We start from the raw sequence: 21,282 nt of genomic DNA, 5'->3' as shown, positions 1-21,282 counted from the left end.
CAGATCACTGAACTAAATTTCACTTGCAGTCAACTAAACGAATTCATAAAAACTTGCATTTAAGTAGTTGGCGTTAACACAACCGTTGATTATCAGTTGATTTTAACGGAATCCGTTAAAAAGATTAAAAAATTAAGAAAAATATAAAAATTTGTTTTTTTTAATATCTAAAAAAATTCTTAAAACTTTAAAAAATTTAGAAAATATGGAAGTTTATTTAAAAAAATATGAAAAATGTAACATTTCGGAAAAAATCTAAAATAAATTCTAATAAAATTTAAAACTTCGGAAACATTTGGGGGAAAATTTAAAACTTCAAAAAAAAAATCTAAAATATATATACAGATCGAGTCATAAAAATACTGATAAAAAATCTGGAATGTTTTTGATCAATTCATATAAATACTAATCAACTTCAAAAATTTTAACTTTTTTTGAAGTTTGTACTTTTTAATATTATTTTTAAAAATTCTATATATTTTTTTCAAAATTTTCAGGTTTTTTGAAGTTTAAAGAATTTTTTAATATTTTTAAAAAAAATCAAATTTTATATTTTTTTTTCCCAAATTCTTCATATTTTTTTAACAGGTTCCGTTAAAGTCAACTGATAATCAACGACTATGCTAAATTTATTTATCTAAATTCAAGTTTTTATTAATTCAGTTATTTGACTAGAAGTTAAATTATAATTAACTTTTATTAAATATAATTCTATGATCCGTTTGAAAATATTTTGAGTTCAGTAACCCAAGTAAAAGTTGGTCATCAGTTCGGTGTTTTTTGCCTATTAACATCTGATAACTAACATCTGACACACACACAAATATTCTGTTTCAAGGAGTTTGAATTGAAAGACGAGCTCACATCAATTACGAGTCGAGCTCAAGCCAAACACTAATAATACTCAACTCAAGTTTCTTAACTTCGACTCCAGCCAAACACTAATAATACTCAACTCAAGTTTCTTAGCATTCTCTGCTGTAAATTAATCAAGTCGAGCGGGCTTTGTTTTAACAACTTGACTCGTTTGCACTCTACAAAAACTCAAAATAATGTTCACCTATTCACCCGACACATCAACCAACCAAAACAAATCAAAGCATCTCACAGATAGCAGAATTAAAGTAAAAAAAAAACGCTTAACAGAGATAAAAACTTGAAAGTTTTCTAACAAGCCTGACATAAAGGCTTAAGTCTCTACTTGAAAGAAACAACAAGCACTTTAAGTTTAATCTTACACGACCACTTAAAAGTTCTTAAGGAAATCTGACATAAAGGCTTAAGTCTCTACACGAAAGAAACAACAGACACTTAAAAGTTAATCTAACGCAACCGGCGGATGAAGAACATCACTCAACCGGTGGCTGAAGAACATCACTGGCACCGACCAGATGTTCTGAACTCATTTGAGCCATGGTTGTCATGTCGGTCGACTAGTCGCGACTAGTCGACGACTAGTCGACTAAGCGGTGAATGGATGTCGACTCAAAATGTCGACTAGGTGAATGTCAATATTTCGGTCGCTTGGTCGACTAAGCGGTCGACTAGTCAACGACTAGTCGACTAGTCGAGTTTGGGCCACCGACTAGTCGACTGTTTTACTGTAATTTGCATTCTGAATAATTAATTCAGCATAATTTTTGTTATTTGTTTACTATACTGCCACATCACATCAGTATCACATAATTGATATTTATCAATTGTGAGCTTGAACTTGATACATATTTTACGTGATAGTGAGTACTTTGCTTTGTTGTTAACTATTTTCGCTTTTCCATCATTCTCTTTAAGTGTCCGGTTCTTAATTCCTTAGAATCTGAAATGAAATATTATGGAAGGTACATAATACAAATATATGTATGTGTTTATATGTATATAATATATTTTTAATTTATAATAAATATATATATATTTTTAGCGACCAGTCTACGACTAGTCCACGACTAGTCGACTAGTCGACTAGCGGGAGGTCTATCGACTCGCCTCGACTCATCGACGTGACAACCATGATTTGAGCTGCAGTTGTCTTTTCCTGCCATCTTTGCAAGATCATCACCGAATAACTCCATAAACGTCTTCTGCAGATCCTCAAAGCTCTCCTGCACATAATATATATCTCATTAAAAAGTGTGAAATTGAAAGAGAAGATGCTAGTTGTGAGTCTATGGTATAATTTGTTACAAATCAATGAGCGCAATATGCATCAAGAAAAATCAATATGCATCAAGAAAAATACTGCAGATTACAAACTCTCTAACTCAACTCTCTAAAAACAATACAATGAAAGGCTTTGCAAAGGAATTGAGAAAAAGTTTATATCAACTGTTAAGAAAAGTCACACAACATTCAATTTATATCTGGGGCAAATGACACGCAATGCGTTCTTTAAATCTGTTTCAAATGACGCGCAATGCGTTCTTTAAATCTGTTTCAAATGACACGCAATGCGTTCTTTATGCAAACAAAAATAACATCGCTGTATACAGAACTATAGCTACAATGATAAGATGTAATTAATATCCGTTTCAAATATGACTCGCAATGCGCTTTTGTTGCTAAAAAAATTGTGGCACTATATACGGAATAGAGCTACAATGATAATATGTTATGACAGGAGCAAAACTAACATAAACAACATGTTATGCCTAATTAATGATAAATAACATGATTATAAATTCCGTGCAATGGTTACATATCGCACAATGAGGTGCTAAATACTTTTAAAGTGTCACACAAACATGCATCTATATGATATATCTAGTAAGAAACAATCAATAATGTGATGCAAATTACTGTAAGTTCAATATTCACTTCCTCTATCTAATAATCCGAAAAAATATCGATCAACAAAAAACAACTAGATCAGCATTCAACAGAAATCAAATTGCACAGAGAAAATCATATACCTGCGCATTCAGGTTGTCGTTTCGGTAGTTCTCAGCCATGGTGAACAACTCACGCATGAAGTCCTTCATTCCCTGGCACAGAAAATCAACCATATACGGGATATAAATGTCTAAGCATCAAGTCATTATAACAAAAACTATAAAACATTGCCATAGCACTATCAACTACAAAATTAAATAAATAATTCAAAAAATCTAAGCTTTTTTGTATCGGATACCTCATCATCTTCGTCAACATATAAATCGAGCATCCCCGCATTGTACATGGCTCGCTTTGTTTCATCCGATAACACTACAACACAAATTAACACCGTTAATTCTCCGTCAATCAAACACAAAACTATTAAAACTATTCCAATTAAAAAACCGCAACTATTAATTAATAATCATCCTACCAGAGTAAGCTTCCTGAATCTTCTGGAACCTCTCTTTCGCTTCCACAGCGCTTAATCCATTCTTCTCACAGCGGTCCGGATGCCATTGCTTCAATAAAAACAGAAAAAAAACACATAAAACATATTATTCTAAAATAAAGAATCAATTCAATTAATTAAACAGATATTTAGATCACGGAATCAACCCATACTTCAATTCCCATGAAAATGAGATTTTAATACAATTCATATTAAAATCTCATTTTCATCTCGGGTTAAATCCCGTGACCCAAACCTACACATAACAGAACAGAACAAACTGTTTCGAAATCCTGGTTCCGTCACGTACCATAGCCAGTTTCCGGTACGCAGCACGAACATCCGAGAAGGAGGCATCCTTACGAATCCCCAGAACCGAATAATAGCAGGCATCGCCGGACCCTCCTTCTCCCTCCATCATGCAGTCTCTATCTCTCTCTCTTCTTATTTTAATTATGTATGAAACTGTGAACAAAGCCCACAGAGATGAGTAACAGTAGCATGAAAAAGAGGGTGTATATAAATGTGCTGAGCGGAGAGAGAGAATAATGCTGATGCAAAAAGTTGAAGAAAGTTGAGGATATTTAAGGTTTGTAACGTATGTTATGCAAGCAGTTCGAAACTTCGAGAATGGTAGACTACTTTTAGAACTTGCAGACGTGGATTTGGGGGATATTTTGTCTAGACTACAATTTGTGGGCACTGAGTTGGGGTTATTTACAGAACTGCCATTGGGTTGGGTTGGGTTTTCCGGGCTGGTTTAGTTGTTGGGCTGGGTTTTTATTAGATTCAGAGCTTTTTGGTATGAATTTTTTGGCTAATTTTGGTAGCATTTCGGATTGATTCGCTTTTGATAAAATTTATAAGGTAATGAATATTAGATAATCTTTATGAATATATTATGATATCGTATAGGATATCAGATTCGTCGATAAATGGTTTGGGCTTAGTATATCAGATTCGTCGTGTATATTAGTTTCGATACAATAAGTCTTGTTATGAAAAATAACAAATATATTCTGTAGTCGAGTTATATATTGCAAATGATATTGGGTCTAGTCTAGAGAGTTCATGTTTCATTACTTTTAATAATTTTAATTTATTTATGTGAATTTTTCTATGTAAATATATAACTATATATATAATAAAAATAATTTGATTTATGTAATGTGTTGTTGGCGATTGCGGTTGGATTTTTACAGTTTTTGAGAAAATGAATCCGCAACCAAACCGCAAATTAGTGATTATAAAAAATTTATCCATGACCACCCACATTTTATGGTTATCGTAATACGTGGATTGGTTGCGGGTGGTTGTTGCGGTTAATGCGGTTGAACGAATTGAATGTATAGCACTAATTTAAATGATAAAAAATAAAATTAAATAACAAAGTACGATATAACATTCATGTCCAATTAAAGGGTTGATCTCTGGTTTAAGTTACAATAAAAGTGAAAAAATATAATCTTCTTTAACTATGATTTTAATGAACTAATAAAATACGTAGATTTTCGTTTCAAAAAAACAAAAAAATATATATATTTTAAATTTTAATAGAGGGTGTTTACCCTTGTTGGGCCTAGTCCATTAAGAGGAAGCCCAGACCTACATAGAATGGCCCAAGCCCGACAGAGAATAATATAAATAGAAAAAAAACCCAACCAACTTGTCATTTTTTGCCAAAAAATCTTTTAACTTTTCTTTTCACTAAAAACTCCAGTGAATTTTATTTGGATCATATTAAAAATACAAAATAAACTATGGTTAAAATATACCAATCTGACTTGTCTAAATATCTTTCCGTAATTCACACCTTTTTATACATTTATGCGTCAAATAGCGCTTATTCATCAATAATACTAATAATTATAATATTTTAATTTCATAAACCCATATTATAGAGAAGATATAAAGATTTTCATATCTCTATCATAAATTAATGGGGTTATATGTTAATCAGAAGGTGCGTGAAGAGCTCAGCAGATCTATGTTATTCCTAAGCTCCATTTAATCAAAATTACGTGATAAAAAATATAGTGTCCCACATTTTTATTTTAGTCTGTTCTTGTAGTGTGGGGTGGATTATTTACCAAATTCAGGCTTGGTTCTGGTTCTTTTGTGGTGAGCAGCTTTGGAGAGGGTGGTTCTCTGATTTTATTCGGCTTGAATAAAAAATTTTATTTATTTATTTATTTTTGATTTACTATTTTTTAATTAATTGTAATCATGTTGTCACATAAGATATGTGATGATTATAGTTCAGGTCAGTTATAAGTAACTCTAGTTACTTTTTTTCAAAGATTTAGTGAAGTTGATTGGGGTTGTTCGTGAAAATAAAAGTTTAAAAATTTTTTGGCAAAAAAATAACAAATTGATTGGATTTTTTGGTTAATAGCTCGAGAAACAACTATAACAGGAAACTGTACAGAGGAAAAGATACATGTAAATAAAGGGAGAAGCTATAATCTCTAACCGCTCTTGTTTTTTTTCCCCTTTGATAAGCGACATAGTTATATTAAAATCTCGATACGTTTTACAACCTGTGGACTCAGCCACCAAAAGATTACACAACTGAAGACACAGACCAAACCACTATTAGGGAAAAAGTCCCCGACTTAACACTTTACAACTTAAAAGTGAGATTACCTAACATTTATGCTCTTTCACTTCTTAACGTTACACGATCTAGTATTTTGAGACTGTAAACGCTATTTTATGTAGTGTTTTGCTTCTAAAACGTAATATCATGTTATGTTTTATAATGATTTTCAGATATAAACACAACACGATCTAACATTTATCTTTCAAAAATCAAAACGATCTATTATCCTGAATAGAATTCAATATAAGGCGTAACAATAATAATCGTATCATCATCTATATAAATTCAGAATTTGGTATCTGAGTTTAATATTTTATTGGATTAATTGTGTTTATAAAATCTGATTAAAACAGGTGACTGAACTGACTTTATACTACAAGAGCATAATTTACTTAACAAAGAAACTTTGTGAGCACAAAAAGATCCAGTGGCACCCAATGTTAAAGGGAAAACAAAAATGCAAATATGTACAAGTTGTTTCCAAAACTGAACTTCAGAGTATACTTCTACCAGCTCAACTTTTGTAACATGAGTAAAGCTATTCTAAACCCAAAGACTTGGCTCTTCTTTTAGCAGCTACATTCCGCCTGATGAATATCCCCCATGTTATGACAGCTCGTAACTTACACCACCTTGCCTTCGGTCTTTGATTGCTTGGAGTACGATGATCAGTATCAGCTCGAAGAAAGTCAGCTGACTGACTGCTGGAGGCTAGGAAAAGCTCATTGCTTTGCCTTGTTGAATTTCGGACCTTAGAAATGTCATCAGCGGTTGAATTTCCAGTCATTAAAACTGAGTTCAACGATCCACTTGGAGTATCAGTGTCGTACCCTTCATTATAGAGTCCGTAGCCAATATCTTTCATCTCGAAACTGTTTACTAAAGTAGGACATAATGCCTGCACCTGATGACAGTTATTTGTCCGGGAAACTTCCAAGGAACCTCCATTACCCGGTTCAAAAGCATATTGTGTCGAAGTTGTCACATGAACATGGCCTTGGTAAAGAAATTGTTCGTAAATTTTGGGTATAGAGAAGAGAAAAACTACAAATAATTGACTACTTGAATAAACAATTAAACTTGTTTCAGCATAAAATAGTAAATGAGATCAGAACTGAAAAGGTAAGCCTTGATAGTTTCCAATTCCTATACCTTGATCTGCAACTGGGTTGTTCGCATCTAGTATAGAGCTACAACTGTAAAAAGGTTCATGAAGGCCTGGCAGTAGTGTTACAGGGTCGATAAAAGGCTGTTCACTTAATGGCACCAAATCATCTAAATTTTCGTAGGCCTGCTGTTTCACTTCTTCTACCAACCGCTGTCAAATTTCCATCAGAGCGATTTGTTCATCAGGACAAAATAATAATAACAATAATAACAATAACAATAATAATATAAAAAAAGAGGTTCAAACTTCAGAGGTCTTATATTACTCACCCATTCATTTTTTTGAAGCAACTGGACACTAGATTCACTAATAGAAGCAAATGAGATAAATTAAAAAGCCTAAATGACAAAGGGGAGTGTTGCTTGTTTACTAGATAAAGCACACAAAAAAAAAAAGACGCTTTGAATATGCAGTTTACAAGGAGTTGATTTAGAGTAAGGACTTGCTAATAGGAAGGCACACATGTAAGTTTCTAGTTCATGTTATCAAGATTAAAGCACGCACCATTTGAGCAAAGCTTAGAGTTTCCAGATTTTGGTAATTTTGCCCGTCAAAGGTTGCTCCTATAACCTTCCAGATGGAATTGAACACGAGCATAACCCTATGTGCAGCTCCGGTATACAGGTACATCTTATCATCTAGAACACAAGTTGTAGCGTGCTCGATGATTTTGTCCCAGATTTTGTTTGAAATGCCACTGTCACCACCAATTACCTATATAGTTTATGGTACAAGGACACTAATACTTATTAGAAGTTAAATTAAATGTCAATCATAGAATCTGAAATGTGATAGTACAACAGAAATCTTACTTTGCGCAGCGAGGAAGGATCAGTGACATACATTTGAAGAAATTCTTTCACTGTGGATATTCCAGCAAGCGCCACTAATCGCTTATGGTACTCACCATCTTTTGCTATTTTTTCCATACGCCACACTTCATCATCTAATAATGGAGGGTGGTGCTTCTTGTATGCTGGATGAAAAACCAGTTAGTTTCAAAAATAATCATTGGGTTTCCTTTACCCTTAATTTATAATACTAGTTGGCCAATATAGTGCAAGCACAGAAATGTTATCGCATAAACACATCCTCCAATTTTGTCATAAAACGGGAACAAGAAACCACAATATGCTTTAAACTGAAGTTAAGACATCAGAACAAAAGATAAACTGGAAATCAAGTCTGAATAACATAATAAAACATTCTAGCAAAAAAAAAGAAATTACCTTCCCCACGATGATCCTTAACAACAAAGGCTTCGCTTCTTGCTTCTCTGACTTCAGCGGAACCCCCTTGCAATCTTGCCCCTAACCTAAACTTCCTGCATCTCATCCAACATGAATTATCAGTAAAGCAGATGTTGTCCAGATCAGCAACTCCATCCTTTAAGGTTATTATAAGATCCCCTGTCACCAACGGTCTTTTTCCTTTTCTTTCTGTTATGATACTGCGATTAAAATCCTCCTCACTCCAGTTCTCTCTTTCATCAGCAACAAATTCACCATTAAGAACGACAATTTCAATCTTCCTTGAAGATAAAGGTCCCGAAGTAATTGTCTTTCTGGAGCTGGGGTCCACTAGAACTACTTTGATAGGTTCACCATCCACCGAAACAACCTTGGTGCAAGTAAAAAATTTATTGGGAAACATATGCTGAAAGTCCAATTGCCAAACCCTTGATCTGCAGTGACATGGAAGCCAAAACTGTAAAACTTATTCGTATTGTTTTAATTTTCTTCATAATTTGTATTTAATTTCTTCACTATTTATTATTATTTTCTTCTTCTTAAAAGCTCAGATTTATAGTTGTCCTGTGCATCTAAAAATTGCTAACTGCAAAGTCGCATAAGTAAATAAATAACCTGCTATGGTTTTGAAAACTATTCAAATCTTCTTAAGGGTATTCAATTGACAAAAGAAATTAATATATGAAATATAGAAAGGAGATGTTGATGGGATGAAGAGGGCCAATTCAAAGTCAAGAGTTGGGTCTTCCTCAAGTGAGATAGGATAAGACTATAGAAATATAATCCAACCAATTTTTCATAAAGAAAATTATGATTAAAACTTATAAACCTTTAGGCATTTACGATTAGCTACGTTTCAAGCCAAGAGACAATCATCACATTGACCAATCTCATAAAGATCATAATCATATATAGTTTGATTCTACATATTGAGACGACCTAATATTCAAAAGATCATCAGAGAGTTAACCCAAACCTTGTAGATGAGTGATAAAAGTGTTGAATTGCGAGTTGTACCTCATCCCGCACCTAGAAACAAACAATGAAATCATTACGACATTTTGAGTAGAAAAGGCATGTTTTATATGTCTTTGGTTTCTTCTTTATGGAGTATATGCATAAAATCGGATATAATCATCCACAAAAAGTCACCACTTCCAAATTCCAGCCTCAAGTTAATGAAGTGCTCAATATAGTAAAGTAACAATATCAAAGGGTATGAAAAGGTGAATGTATACGACAATACAACTGTATTTTTTAGTTCAGAAAGTGAACCGAGGCATCATGATAAAAAGAATTTAAACTAGTACGCACAGGAAACTTTTTTTTTTTTTTTTATAATTAGTGAACTTCGGGTATCATTGTACTTTCAAAAAGTCCAAATTCTGAATAACATATACGCATACAAATATATGTGGAAGCGGAGATGGCGGGGGGAGGGGACTGAGAGAGTTGAGCATAAATAGGCAGATATAGGCACTCATGCGGTCGTGCCACTATGAGGTATTTATTTTGGCATTCATAAGCGGTTAAGAATGTTCAAAGAGTCAGGAAGCGTAGCTCTTTGGTCGCTTCTCAGACAACTAAAACACTGTTCCATTAAAGACTTCAAAAAATTTTATGAGATCCAAACATGAACATTATTCGGAAGAAGTGAGGTACAGAAAGCATAAACTTAAAACCCGTCTAAATGAAAAGTTCGCAAACTATGAATGATAGAGACCAAAACGATGTTGCTAGAACAGAAATATAAGCCTCAACTTCGAAAGCATATACAAATCTTACCACTCTACGAATAAAAGGTTCCAGAGTTGTCTCCATTTCATGCTGTGATACTCCCCTCATAACATCTCCCAATATACTGCACATAAAACATGCCCTCATACTTAACTGAAAAGGAACAAACATAAAAAACGATAAACCAAATATTCAAAACCGACAGCCTACCTTGCCATTGGTACCCGTTGTCTAGGATCATGTCGAGGAACATCAGACTCGTCATCACCCTGCACATCAGAAGGTCGTTTCGGTGGAACCATCACAAAACAACAACAAACCAACTATAATTAACAAGCTCAAGAAATATCAGTTGATCAAAAACTAACGATAACAAGTAACCCAAAACAACCAAACCCCTCACTTATAAAGCTCACTAAGAATGTCCAACCAAAAACAGAAACAGCTATGAAATGACAAAACCCCCAATTGAGGAAAGCACATAGGAGCTTCCAGTTACTTTACACACAAATTCCCAAAATGAAGAAAGTCGCGAGAATTTTCAGCATCATTATCAAAATTAAGTACAACCCTTTTATAGTTTAACAATATCTCACTATTTGGAATCAACAAAAATGTTGAAAAGTGCATAGATTGCATCATAAACAAAAATTTAACAAGTACAAACACCATTAAATAAATCAGGTATAATAATTTAAATAAGCGCGTAATGATGGAAATCAAGGTACCCAACGAGTACACACAGAATCTATGCATAAAATATATGGATAAGCAGTTAGAAAATTGATAATGCAATTTAATGAAACAAAATGGAGCATAAAGAAGAAGAAAGGGACCTTGACAGGAAGGTAGATGGAAGGTGCAAACAACACAGTGGAAGAACACAAGCGCGTGGAGGGGTTCAGTGAGAAGACCCCATGAAGCTGAATTTCACAGCAAAGTCATGAATGCATGTGTGCATGCATATTTGTATGTACATAATTACATATCCATTTATTGTATTTTGAAAAATAAATCCGTGCGGGTTTTGCCACGATCGAAGGGGCAGTATCCGAAGGTACTGTCATTGTCCATCCTGCATTCTGGGAAAGTGAGGTTGGATTGTGTTCTTTTTTCCTTCATAGGAGTAAACATCTGGAGACAACAAGTGTGTTTCTTGGAATGTTCAGGGTAAATGTGGTGAGTTGAAGATGAAAGGAATATTTGTATTTTCCTATATTTTAAAAAAATGAAGTTATATTTTGTACATTAATATACAAAATTCTAATATATCAATAGCTAGTTTTTGACAATATACTCTATTTGTATTTTCATTTTTCTATTTTTCGTTTCTAAATATTTAATTTTTAGTTAATTATTTTTTGAAAAGGGACCGAATCACAGTATTTTCTGAAAATTATTTTCTACTTTGGAAAATAAAAATCACCACCTTAAGGTCATGTCATAATAATTCATGTGATTTGGCAGACGGGTGTGTTAATTTAATTTTTTTTTCTTAAATCTACAAAATAACCAGCATTGCCAATATGGCATAACATTCTCAGCCTCCCTTCTAAAATTACTTGCCGTCCAGTGCCTCCACATTCATGATACAAATAGCCATAACCACCAGAACTAAACATCAAGCTTCTTCTCTTCCGTTTCTCCTTCAAGCCCTTCTCCTCCCCTTGTCCGTCAACCCCGCGGCACAGATGAGAGTAAGCGAAGATAACAATATGGTTCATCGGGCATATAAAACCACTGCTGAGAAGAGCATTTACATCAATGATGGAAAGCCTTACAATGGGAGCAATGTTTTCGTTGTACGATCCAACCCTTTTCCAGATCGTTCGATGCCAACACCAGCACTCCATAACATTATGCATAACACCAAGAAAAAACCTGCAAAATCTAAGAAAACCAAATATTCATGGCTGGAACCTTGCGACATGAAGAGAAGAAAGCGGGTCATCAAGTACAAATTTTACGACATGGAAGGGAAAGTTAAGACGTGTTGGAGGAGAGGGGTTCGTTGGATAAACGACAAATGTCACAAGTTTGCCTACGGTTTTTAGAGAGATTGAAAAGGTGCCCGGAGACGATGGTCAAGTTCGAGTTCTTCATGCATGCATGCATGCATGCATGATTGATCTGGCGAAGGTTGTGTTACAATCAATGTAATATCAATATACAATTATCCCTAAGAACTTTGAAATGCTTTGCAAAATTTTTTTGTACCTGCATCATGTTGTCAATATATACTCGGGCATTCAAATCTCTACCCTGCATCCACCAGGTGCAGCGGGTGCCCGGAGTTGAATTGTAAGGTACATTATTGCACAATAACTCAGCCAAAGGGTACACTACATATATATTTAGGACACAATGAAATCACTTGGTATGTGGTATGTTCATGGCTATATTTAAAACATGAATCGGATGTACACATTCATCAAACATATATATCAATTTTCCAAGAAACGAGACAAAACAGAACTGGTAACATTTCTGCCAACCCCCTCACGTCAACTTGTGTGATTCTGACATCTTAAGTTTTGAATATGTCTGTGTGACCCTTTCGAATTCAATTTAATGATAAAGACAAGTGAACATAGTATTTCCGGAGGTACCAGTTTCCATGAATTTCAGCTCAGCGACGGGCTTTTGTCTGCTGAGACTGCTAAACACCATAACCTCTGAGGCTCTGACCAGAGCTCACAGTTCACCATTCTTCAAATTCATTTGCAAAAGACTGCACCAAATTGTTAAAAGACGGTAGGGGGAGAGGGAGGGTTAGGATCATATAGAACTTGCATTCCCTCCCCATTTGAGAATCTAGCCTTGCTATAAAACGCTGAATAGTTCTCACTTGAAAGCCTCTCATTGGATCTGAAGCTTTGATACCATCAACAAGATGCAAGTCAACTGGATGGCACTTCTGTCACTTCATTTCCTTTTTCATGTACTGAGGGATGGGCACAAACCATTCTAATGCAGTACCTTGTGTTGATACGAGGAGTTGAGTGCTGCGCCAGAATTGGTGTTGAATCGTGAATCCACATCCATAATACTTCCATGAGATTTTTCTGTCAAATTTGCTTCAGGCTTCTCATTTCCTATTTGATGAATGACTGATGGCTCAGCCTGATCATTGCAAAAACCAGTCTGATGACCAGCTGCGCCTCGAGCTGGTGATTCGAGTTCTGTGGGGGAGATTATGTTACATTGTGAAACCACATTCATGACACCTTCTTGATATTTATCCAATAAATCCTTTTCATAAGCCATTAGGTTTTCCAATATAACATCTGCTGAAGGAAAATTTTTTGTTACGTCAGGTCCTTTGTCACCCACAGCTCTATTTCCTTCATTTATAAAGATATCCTCAGATGCAATCCCATTACTGGTAATTAATCCAGATGCAGAAGAACAGTTGGATGTCGGATCAACTTCCATCTCTGCATGAGATATTACTCTGCCGGATTCTGGATCACAAATGTCAATGTCATCTGCCATTCTCATCAGATCTTCACTAAACTCATCAGCAATACAATCTGACAATCCATTTTCATTGTTAGGTAATATGTTCTCATTGGCAAGCTTCTTTCCAATTATTCTATATCTGTCAGGATCGGCAGCAAAAGGATCAATAGCAACACTTCCATCAGCTACTTGACCATTCAAGTCTCCACCTGAATCATTGATAATACTGTTTGACACATCAGATCCAATAAGGTCAGTTTCCATATTAGATACTATGTTCTCATGTGCATGATTAATCTCAAATGTATTATGTGCCACATCACCAGCAGCTGCTTGCAGATCCAGCATAATCTGGTTGTTTTCTGGATCTATTTGTGCAGCCAACTGCTTCTGCACCCAGACTGCTAAAGAAACAGCATGATCACGGATCAATGAATCATGAGGGCAGCGTAGCAGGTTAAGCAATGCCTCACTGTACTTCGACATGCTAGCTGATGACATAGTATGCCCTCTATCATAAAGTACTCTGATAACTTTCAGTACATGTTCACACAGGTTGCCCAAATCTGCCAATTGGCAATCACAGATTCCAAACTCAGAGCCCGGGTTCCATACAGTATGAAACTTATCTCGATCTTCTTGATCAAAAACCTTTGCAATTTTACCATCTAAAAGAACACACGAGTCCGGAATATTTAAGGATTTGCGCCAAGCTGTGAGACCACTCAACCACTCATCCTTCCTGTAACGTGCAAAGTCATCCTTCTCTGAATACTCGTCAAGCCAGAAGTAGGAATGCACTTTAGTATTTAGCTTATCGATCAACCAGTCAGCTCGGGAATACACATTAGGCTCTTTCTCATTATATAATCTTAGCTTCAGTTGGTTGTGGTAGAACTCCATTGCTGCACAGCTTTCGTGGCTTGCAAGTGGAAGAGTTTTAAGCAAAGTTGTCCACAGCCCTGGACCCAAGATAAAAGTGTTAATAAATTACGTGTAGACGTAACTTCAACATCATATGATTCCATCACGATACACTACTTTTCACAATATGTGCATAAGAAAGAGTATTCACGCAGGATAACAATGTTGGAGCACAAATCAATATCCCCTACACCATATCACCAAGCCCACAGCAACCACCCACATCTCTTCAATGTATTAAATAAATAACCGATAATCCAGATGAACAAAAACATTGAAATCAAAGCTGTTCTATGAACAAATCCGAATAACTAAAATTTCTGAGTGATTATGAATAATAATAATATTTGATTAATAACATTTTCAAACATGTGAATGACATAATAATATGTTTTCGCGTAATAATACAAAAAATATAATAGTTAAATAACTTATGTTGCTTATCCAAAAATATAAAAATAACTTATGTTGGAAATATAAAAATTGTACATACAAACAATATAATTGGGGATGATAATTGTTTTTTAAATTTGATATGAAGTTTATAATTAGTATATTTAAAAAATTTCTCTTTGAATTTCACAAAACAAATTTTAAATTCAAATACATAATATTTATGTCAAGATTTTAAAATAATTATGGCATCAAAAAAGAAGATTGTTACCATAGCATTGAAAAAGAAGATTTAATAATAATCGAAACTTTTAGTTTTTCTGTATATATTTAAAACTCAAAAATAATCATTACTATCATAATTTTAGTATTTCTCATGATATTTAATATCTTTAATAAAAATTATAAATATTATTATATCCTATATATAATTAGCCTGAGAGTTAATGTGGTTGGTCAAAGGTTGTCAAGGGTAAAATAGCCATGTTCCGTGTTGGAACTAAGTAAATGACTAACGTTCGATCCCTCACAACTACGAAAGTTAACTTAATATTTATTATTGAAAGAAAAAAAACTATTTTTTGGTGTTGGAATTGAATATAGATGATAATAATAATAATAAATAATATAAAATCAATAACTAAAGTAAAGTATTAATAAGAATTATATAAACCCGTACATGGTTACATCAGAATCAAGTAATCAACATAACATAAATTGTCCTTCCATTTTCTGAATCGTTAGGCTTCATTTCTTAATCTTAAAGCTTCAGCTATTAGGGAATAATTGGGAAGACATAAAACTAAAGTCATTTGATCGGAACTAGTATAATTGTTGTAAAATGTTCTATTAAGAACTAAACAAATGAGACCATAGTTATGTTAACTTTGTAAATCCTTCAGAACATATTAAAATTCTTCTATTTTTCACTATAACATGGGTGGTTGTAGTAAAGCACCAATCAAGTGGCTAACCTGCTTTATAATCACACTGGTCGCTGAGTGATACCATATAGTCCGACATACCAATCAGATCATTTTTACTTATTGTTCTGGATAAACTAAATATAATGATTATTATAGAAAAATAACAGATTAATTCTTCTTTTAAAAGTTGGGTGCAACTAACCTATCCTGGGGTACCAAACTGCCTTGAAGTAATCTACAAATTCTGAGGCATCAACAAAATCTTCCATGACATCTTCAAACAACCCCACAGTTCCGGATCCTCTGCAGATTTTTTGCACCGACTGACTCAGCAGTCTTGATATTTCAGCACGCATCTCGATTTCTGGACATTTCTTCATCAAGTTTTTATGCCATGCATGACGTACCCTCCATAAGCAAATCAAAACAGAGCACTGGAACACTTCCCTGCAAGTAGATTGTAGTAATTATAATGCAGCAATATTAACAAAAAATGTAATGAAAAATAGTAAAGTTATAAAATAAGTGGTAACTGCTTCCTGTGATAGCCTTCTCATTTAAAGTTTTTGGAATGTCAAATTGTTAGCACATGGGCATCATAAATTTGTATACAAAATTACTAGAAAAAAAAAACGGAGAAAGGGAATATTGAATGTTGAATTAAAAGCTATTCAGGGATAAAGGGCTCAAAAGTCTACCTGATCGCAGAGACGTCAATCAAAGGATCATCCACAATGAAACCAGCAAGTCTCCATGTAGGGTCTTTCGTGCAAACCCTGTTGTAAAGAGCCCTCATCCATCTGTGTGCATCTGTGCTTGCAAATTTTGGTGCTATTATCCAGGCAACTGGTATTGCCTTGTTGTCTGAGTTGAATACAACCAGACTATGGACTGGGTACTGGTTAAAGTTGCAGAAATTAACACATTAATTAAAGAAGGTATTCATTCTGTCATCATTGACAACAAAAAACAGCTACAAGATATAAAGAGCAGAGCATACCTTTAACTTGTGTGTTCCAAACCTAGAATCAGAAGCAAGAAGCCGGCAATTACCAAATCGAATCATTTGTTGCAACTGCCACTCTGTCTGAATACCTAAAGTGAATGGACTAGAAACAGAGAAATCTTCATAAAAGAAAACTTGGTTCTGATGGCTTTCGACCCACAAGCTCATGCTCACTGCGTCATCCACATCAAGTTCGTATGTTGAACGTCTTATACTCCTCTCTTGCCTGCGAACAAACCTGTGATTTAAAAGATCATCACGATTACTTGGACCTCCTTGTTTCTCCACACATTCATTGTGTCGCTGCATTATTGTTTCTACTGAGACCCCAACATGTAGAAGGGACAAGACACGAAGCCGAAGGTCTTCCGAGATGCAAGGAGCATACATTGCACGAGTTCCAGCAGCTTTTTTGTCCTGTGGGCCATGGCATGGTGAACCTTTCTTATCAATGTGCTTGTCTTGGTTATATATAATGAGTGCTACTGATGGTTCAGCCATTAAACGCTTCACAATGAAATGACATGTACAGCCTCTCTTAGTGTTCGGACGCCCAGCAGATTTCTTTTTGGTGACATACGATTTTCTACTAGGTCTAACAATGCCACCTTTTCGATGGTCATCAGGTCCAAAAGAGCACCAATAGCTACATAATTTAAAAATCAATTGAAAATCAGAGATATAGTAGAAGTACAGATGTATAATAAAAAAAAGAGTAATTCTAGATCCAACACTTACAGAATGTATTCAAGAACTCCGTCAACTTTGGGCTTGTAGGCCGTCTCAGGTGGGCGCACCCTCCTTGCCTCGCGGTGAAATTTTGTCGGGCAATCTTTTCTAGAGGCTTCACCGGTCAGAAAATTGTCTACTCTGGCAAAGGGAATTCGAGCTACTCTATCTATGTTGTCACGCCAACCCTCCACCTTCGACCACACAAGATCAGAAGAGGAAAACTCCAAGATAGGAGGGTTCTGCACGGGAAGGGACATGATTTCATCCCATCTGGCCATCTACATACAGAAGTTAAAGTGTTACACAAACTCTGATCAGGCTTACAAGGGATTTCTAGCATTCCATGTGTTAATTACTAAGGAAATCCCAGGTGTTCCAAAGCAAATATAAGAACTTGAATAGTGCATACAGACAGTAGAGAGAGGAAATACTCCCAGTATACTCTACAACATAAGCGTGCAAAATACATGTTTATAGCAAGTTAGCAACATTTGATCCCAGTGCCTTAGATAGAGAAAAGTAATGCCTTGCACAAATTCTGGCCATTTCAACTTTACAGATATGTGATACATACATAAAAATGTACTAGTAATATATCCGGAGATATTAGAGCTGGGTAATATTATCACGATCACTTTTGCCAAAAATAACTCCAACTTCGGACGGATATGCAGTTGCCGCATACTATGGTCAATTCAAGTCCTAGACCAGTTCAATGTAGCACAGTTGTGACAGTATAGCTATTACGATCATGAATCTTTAGCATATGAACTAATAAATTATGAACTTGAAGTTTTTATATTCCAACGCAGAAGTATTAATCGGACCCGTCTAATACCCAATTAAGCTTATATTGTGGTGCAGAATCAACGCACGAGATTTAAAATGATACAAAATTGACGGCCCAAAACCCAGAAATACAACCCTATATCACTTCAACAAATAATCAATATGTCCACCCCCTTGAAAATGGTTTGCCTCGAAATTTCAATACAAACAAACTAATCAACCACACCTCAAAACCAATAGCTTCCACACCCACAAAAATCTCGTATACAATCCAAACAATCAAAAGGGCCACCATAATTAACAAGAAAGGTACAATCTTTATTAGAAAAACATCATTCTTATATTAAATCATCAAATATCATACAACCCAACATAACAAAATTAACACAAAACCCATAAAATGACAAACAATTACAAGACTGATAAACAATTCAATCAGGAAAAAAACCACTTGCGAGAACAAATTGAAAAGTTTAATATAAGAGTAAAGACTGTACCTTGAAGAAGAAGAAGAGGAAGAGATATATAGATATATAGAAGCACAAATGATATGTATATGAGATAGAAATAAGATGGCCTGGGTGCTGAAAGAGGTATAGCCAGGGTTTTGGACTGATGATTATACATACAACTTTGAGTATGTTCGTGTGTATATTAAGCTTACAAGCTTTTTCATTTATCCAAAAAATGAAGATTAGAATATGACATTTGAATAAAATATTCATAATAGAGTAAAGTTCAATGTAGTACACAATATATTGGAGTATTGGAGTACAAAGTTGGATAAAATGTAATCTATTCATCTAAATTTCAATTTTTTTGTTCAATAATATTCATAAACATTTAATAAACTGCACATTATGTTATACACAACATAAGCATTGTAATCAAAAGGTAGAATAATGACTTCAGTACTGTATGTTCTGCAATATAACTAATAAGCAGAACAATAATGTTAATACTTGTTAAAGTTGAAAGATATTAAAGATTGATAGACAATTATGTGCAAGACAACTTATAAATGATAGATTGTATATAAATTTGTATAATCAAATATATTATTTATGATTAAACTAAAAAATTAAGACTTGTACTCTAATACTCCAATATTTTTGTGTACTCCATAGAACTTAACTTATTCATAATAATACAACTATTTTGAAAGTAGATTTAACTACTTGTTTGGAAAATAATATTATTTCTTAACAAATAGGAATTTTTTGATATTGTTTCAAAACATTTTGTTCTTGTTCTATGTTTTTTATATTTAACAAAAATATTCATAAAGAATATAATATTGAACTTGTATCATATATGGTTATATAATATGGCATTACATTCACATTTGAGGTAAAGTGGAGAAAATTTAATTAGTTAATTTGTGATCTGGTATGTCAAAACAATCTGATCTGATCGCGTGGATATTGATCTTTTTCGATCATATCATTGAACCCCGTGTTTTGAATTTATATTTGGATATGTATTTGAATTTTATGTGTACTGATGCATATTCAAAATCGATCTTCACCAGTGATTTGTTAATTAAAGAGCTGCAACGAGAACAGAGGTGGGGAAAAGCGTTGTTGACATGAGCGGACCTACAGCCTTGGTACTGGGTGCCAAGGAACCCACCTGGCTGCTCCTAAATCTATTATATACAGTAAAAAATAAGAGTGGAAAAGAAAACGTTAACCGTCTCCCTGCTTCTCAGTACTCTAAATCTTCTCCTGATATTCGTTAACATTTATATAAGGCACCCACTAGCAAAAAATTCTAAGTCCGCCACTGGTTGCTGAACATTAGAAGAAGCTGAGTTGTGAGTTCATCTTCTGTTAACAAGAAGTTGACACCTGAAAAAAAATTAGGTTTGGTAGCTTTTTTCATGGACTTCTTTTATTTTAATTAATCTCTTTTCAAAATTTGCCAAACGGGCATAGAATAAGAGGAAATTGACTTTTACCGCTTTTAAACCAAAAGTATCTTATCCAAACACGCATTGTATGTAACACTCATTCCAATAAATACGCATCTCATATAGAGAAATTGCCCTATATATCTTAATTTTATATACTTGATGCCCGAAATAACCAAGGTCGCTGTAGGGGCCCAATTTATCTACACGACCTCGCATCCAAGAAATGCGAGTATGATGTAAAATAAAACCCAGCTTCTACTTCCCTTCTATTTCGCTATCCTACTAACCCAACATATACACACAAACCCAACATATACACACAATTCACGCCCAATTGAACAAAGTGCCTTCTTATATCCTCTCCGTCGCCAGTGCTTTTCGAAGATTTTTTACCGTCAATGAAGACTATATCAATTTAGGAGATCAACTTCGACTATATGTAAGTTTTAATATCATTTTTAGGGCTTTTCATATTGAATTGGCTTGAATATATTGTGATATAGTGACATTTATAGGCTTTGTTGGTGAATTTTAATTGATATTTGTTATATTGATCCCGTCTTTGAATCATTTGTTGACCCAGATCTTAGTGATTTTAGTGTTGATGCAGATGCTCGTGTTGATTTTAGTGATGATATTGTTTTGTTAAGTAAGACTTAGGTCTCGTTATGGGCTTTCTCGCATCCTGCAAATGCGAGTATGAGGCATCTGAATTTGGGCCGAGAATTTGGGAAGGGTATATCACGCATCTATAAGATGCGTATGCGGAGAATGAGATACACGCTTGTTTGTCTGGTTAATTTCGGCCCCGGCCGCGCCCCTGGTTAATTTGGGCAACAACTATTAAAAACAATTATTTTGGGCCTTCATCCTCTCATATAATCATCTTAAAAAAGATTAGTAATTTTAAACATGACAGACAAAAAAATAATGGGTTAAATGGCGTTTTCATCACTCAACTGACACCCAACTTGCAAGTGGATCATCAAACTCAAAAAACTTACAAACGAATCATTAAACTCATTATAACTTTCAATTAGGTCACTAAACATTTACAAA

General features: G+C 34.4%; 3 protein-coding genes across 3 annotated transcripts; all 3 read right to left on the bottom strand.

The window, feature by feature from the left end:
- Positions 1–1,020: 1,020 nt before the first annotated feature.
- On the bottom strand, positions 1,021–3,932 carry LOC108201955 (chaperone protein dnaJ 6). The gene is made up of 6 exons (XM_017370304.2): positions 3,630–3,932; positions 3,302–3,389; positions 3,125–3,198; positions 2,907–2,978; positions 2,018–2,099; positions 1,021–1,412 (listed from the first exon to the last, which is right to left on the bottom strand). The coding sequence occupies exons 1-6, from the start codon at positions 3,738–3,740 to the stop codon at positions 1,375–1,377; spliced, it is 465 nt and encodes a 154-aa protein (XP_017225793.2). The 5' UTR covers positions 3,741–3,932; the 3' UTR covers positions 1,021–1,374.
- Positions 3,933–6,165: 2,233 nt separating this feature from the next.
- LOC108201141 (calmodulin-binding protein 60 B-like) lies at positions 6,166–11,006 on the bottom strand. Its single transcript, XM_017369443.2, has 9 exons — positions 10,913–11,006; positions 10,287–10,345; positions 10,125–10,200; positions 9,316–9,368; positions 8,319–8,773; positions 7,902–8,065; positions 7,594–7,803; positions 7,074–7,239; positions 6,166–6,917 (listed from the first exon to the last, which is right to left on the bottom strand). The coding sequence occupies exons 2-9, from the start codon at positions 10,292–10,294 to the stop codon at positions 6,460–6,462; spliced, it is 1,590 nt and encodes a 529-aa protein (XP_017224932.2). The 5' UTR covers positions 10,295–10,345; positions 10,913–11,006; the 3' UTR covers positions 6,166–6,459.
- Positions 11,007–12,402: 1,396 nt separating this feature from the next.
- Positions 12,403–18,974, bottom strand: LOC108202971 (uncharacterized). Its single transcript, XM_017371620.2, has 6 exons — positions 18,806–18,974; positions 17,526–17,797; positions 16,782–17,433; positions 16,480–16,679; positions 15,984–16,228; positions 12,403–14,500 (listed from the first exon to the last, which is right to left on the bottom strand). Exons 2-6 carry the CDS (start codon positions 17,795–17,797, stop codon positions 13,044–13,046), a joined length of 2,826 nt encoding a protein of 941 aa, XP_017227109.1. The 5' UTR covers positions 18,806–18,974; the 3' UTR covers positions 12,403–13,043.
- Between the last annotated feature and the right edge of the window lie 2,308 nt (positions 18,975–21,282).

This window comes from Daucus carota, chromosome 9 (assembly GCF_001625215.2).
Source record: "Daucus carota subsp. sativus chromosome 9, DH1 v3.0, whole genome shotgun sequence".
Classification (NCBI taxonomy): Eukaryota; Viridiplantae; Streptophyta; class Magnoliopsida; order Apiales; family Apiaceae; genus Daucus; species Daucus carota.
The sequence above is the reverse complement of the archived record's forward strand: the minus strand, read 5'-3'. Positions and strand labels throughout refer to the sequence as shown.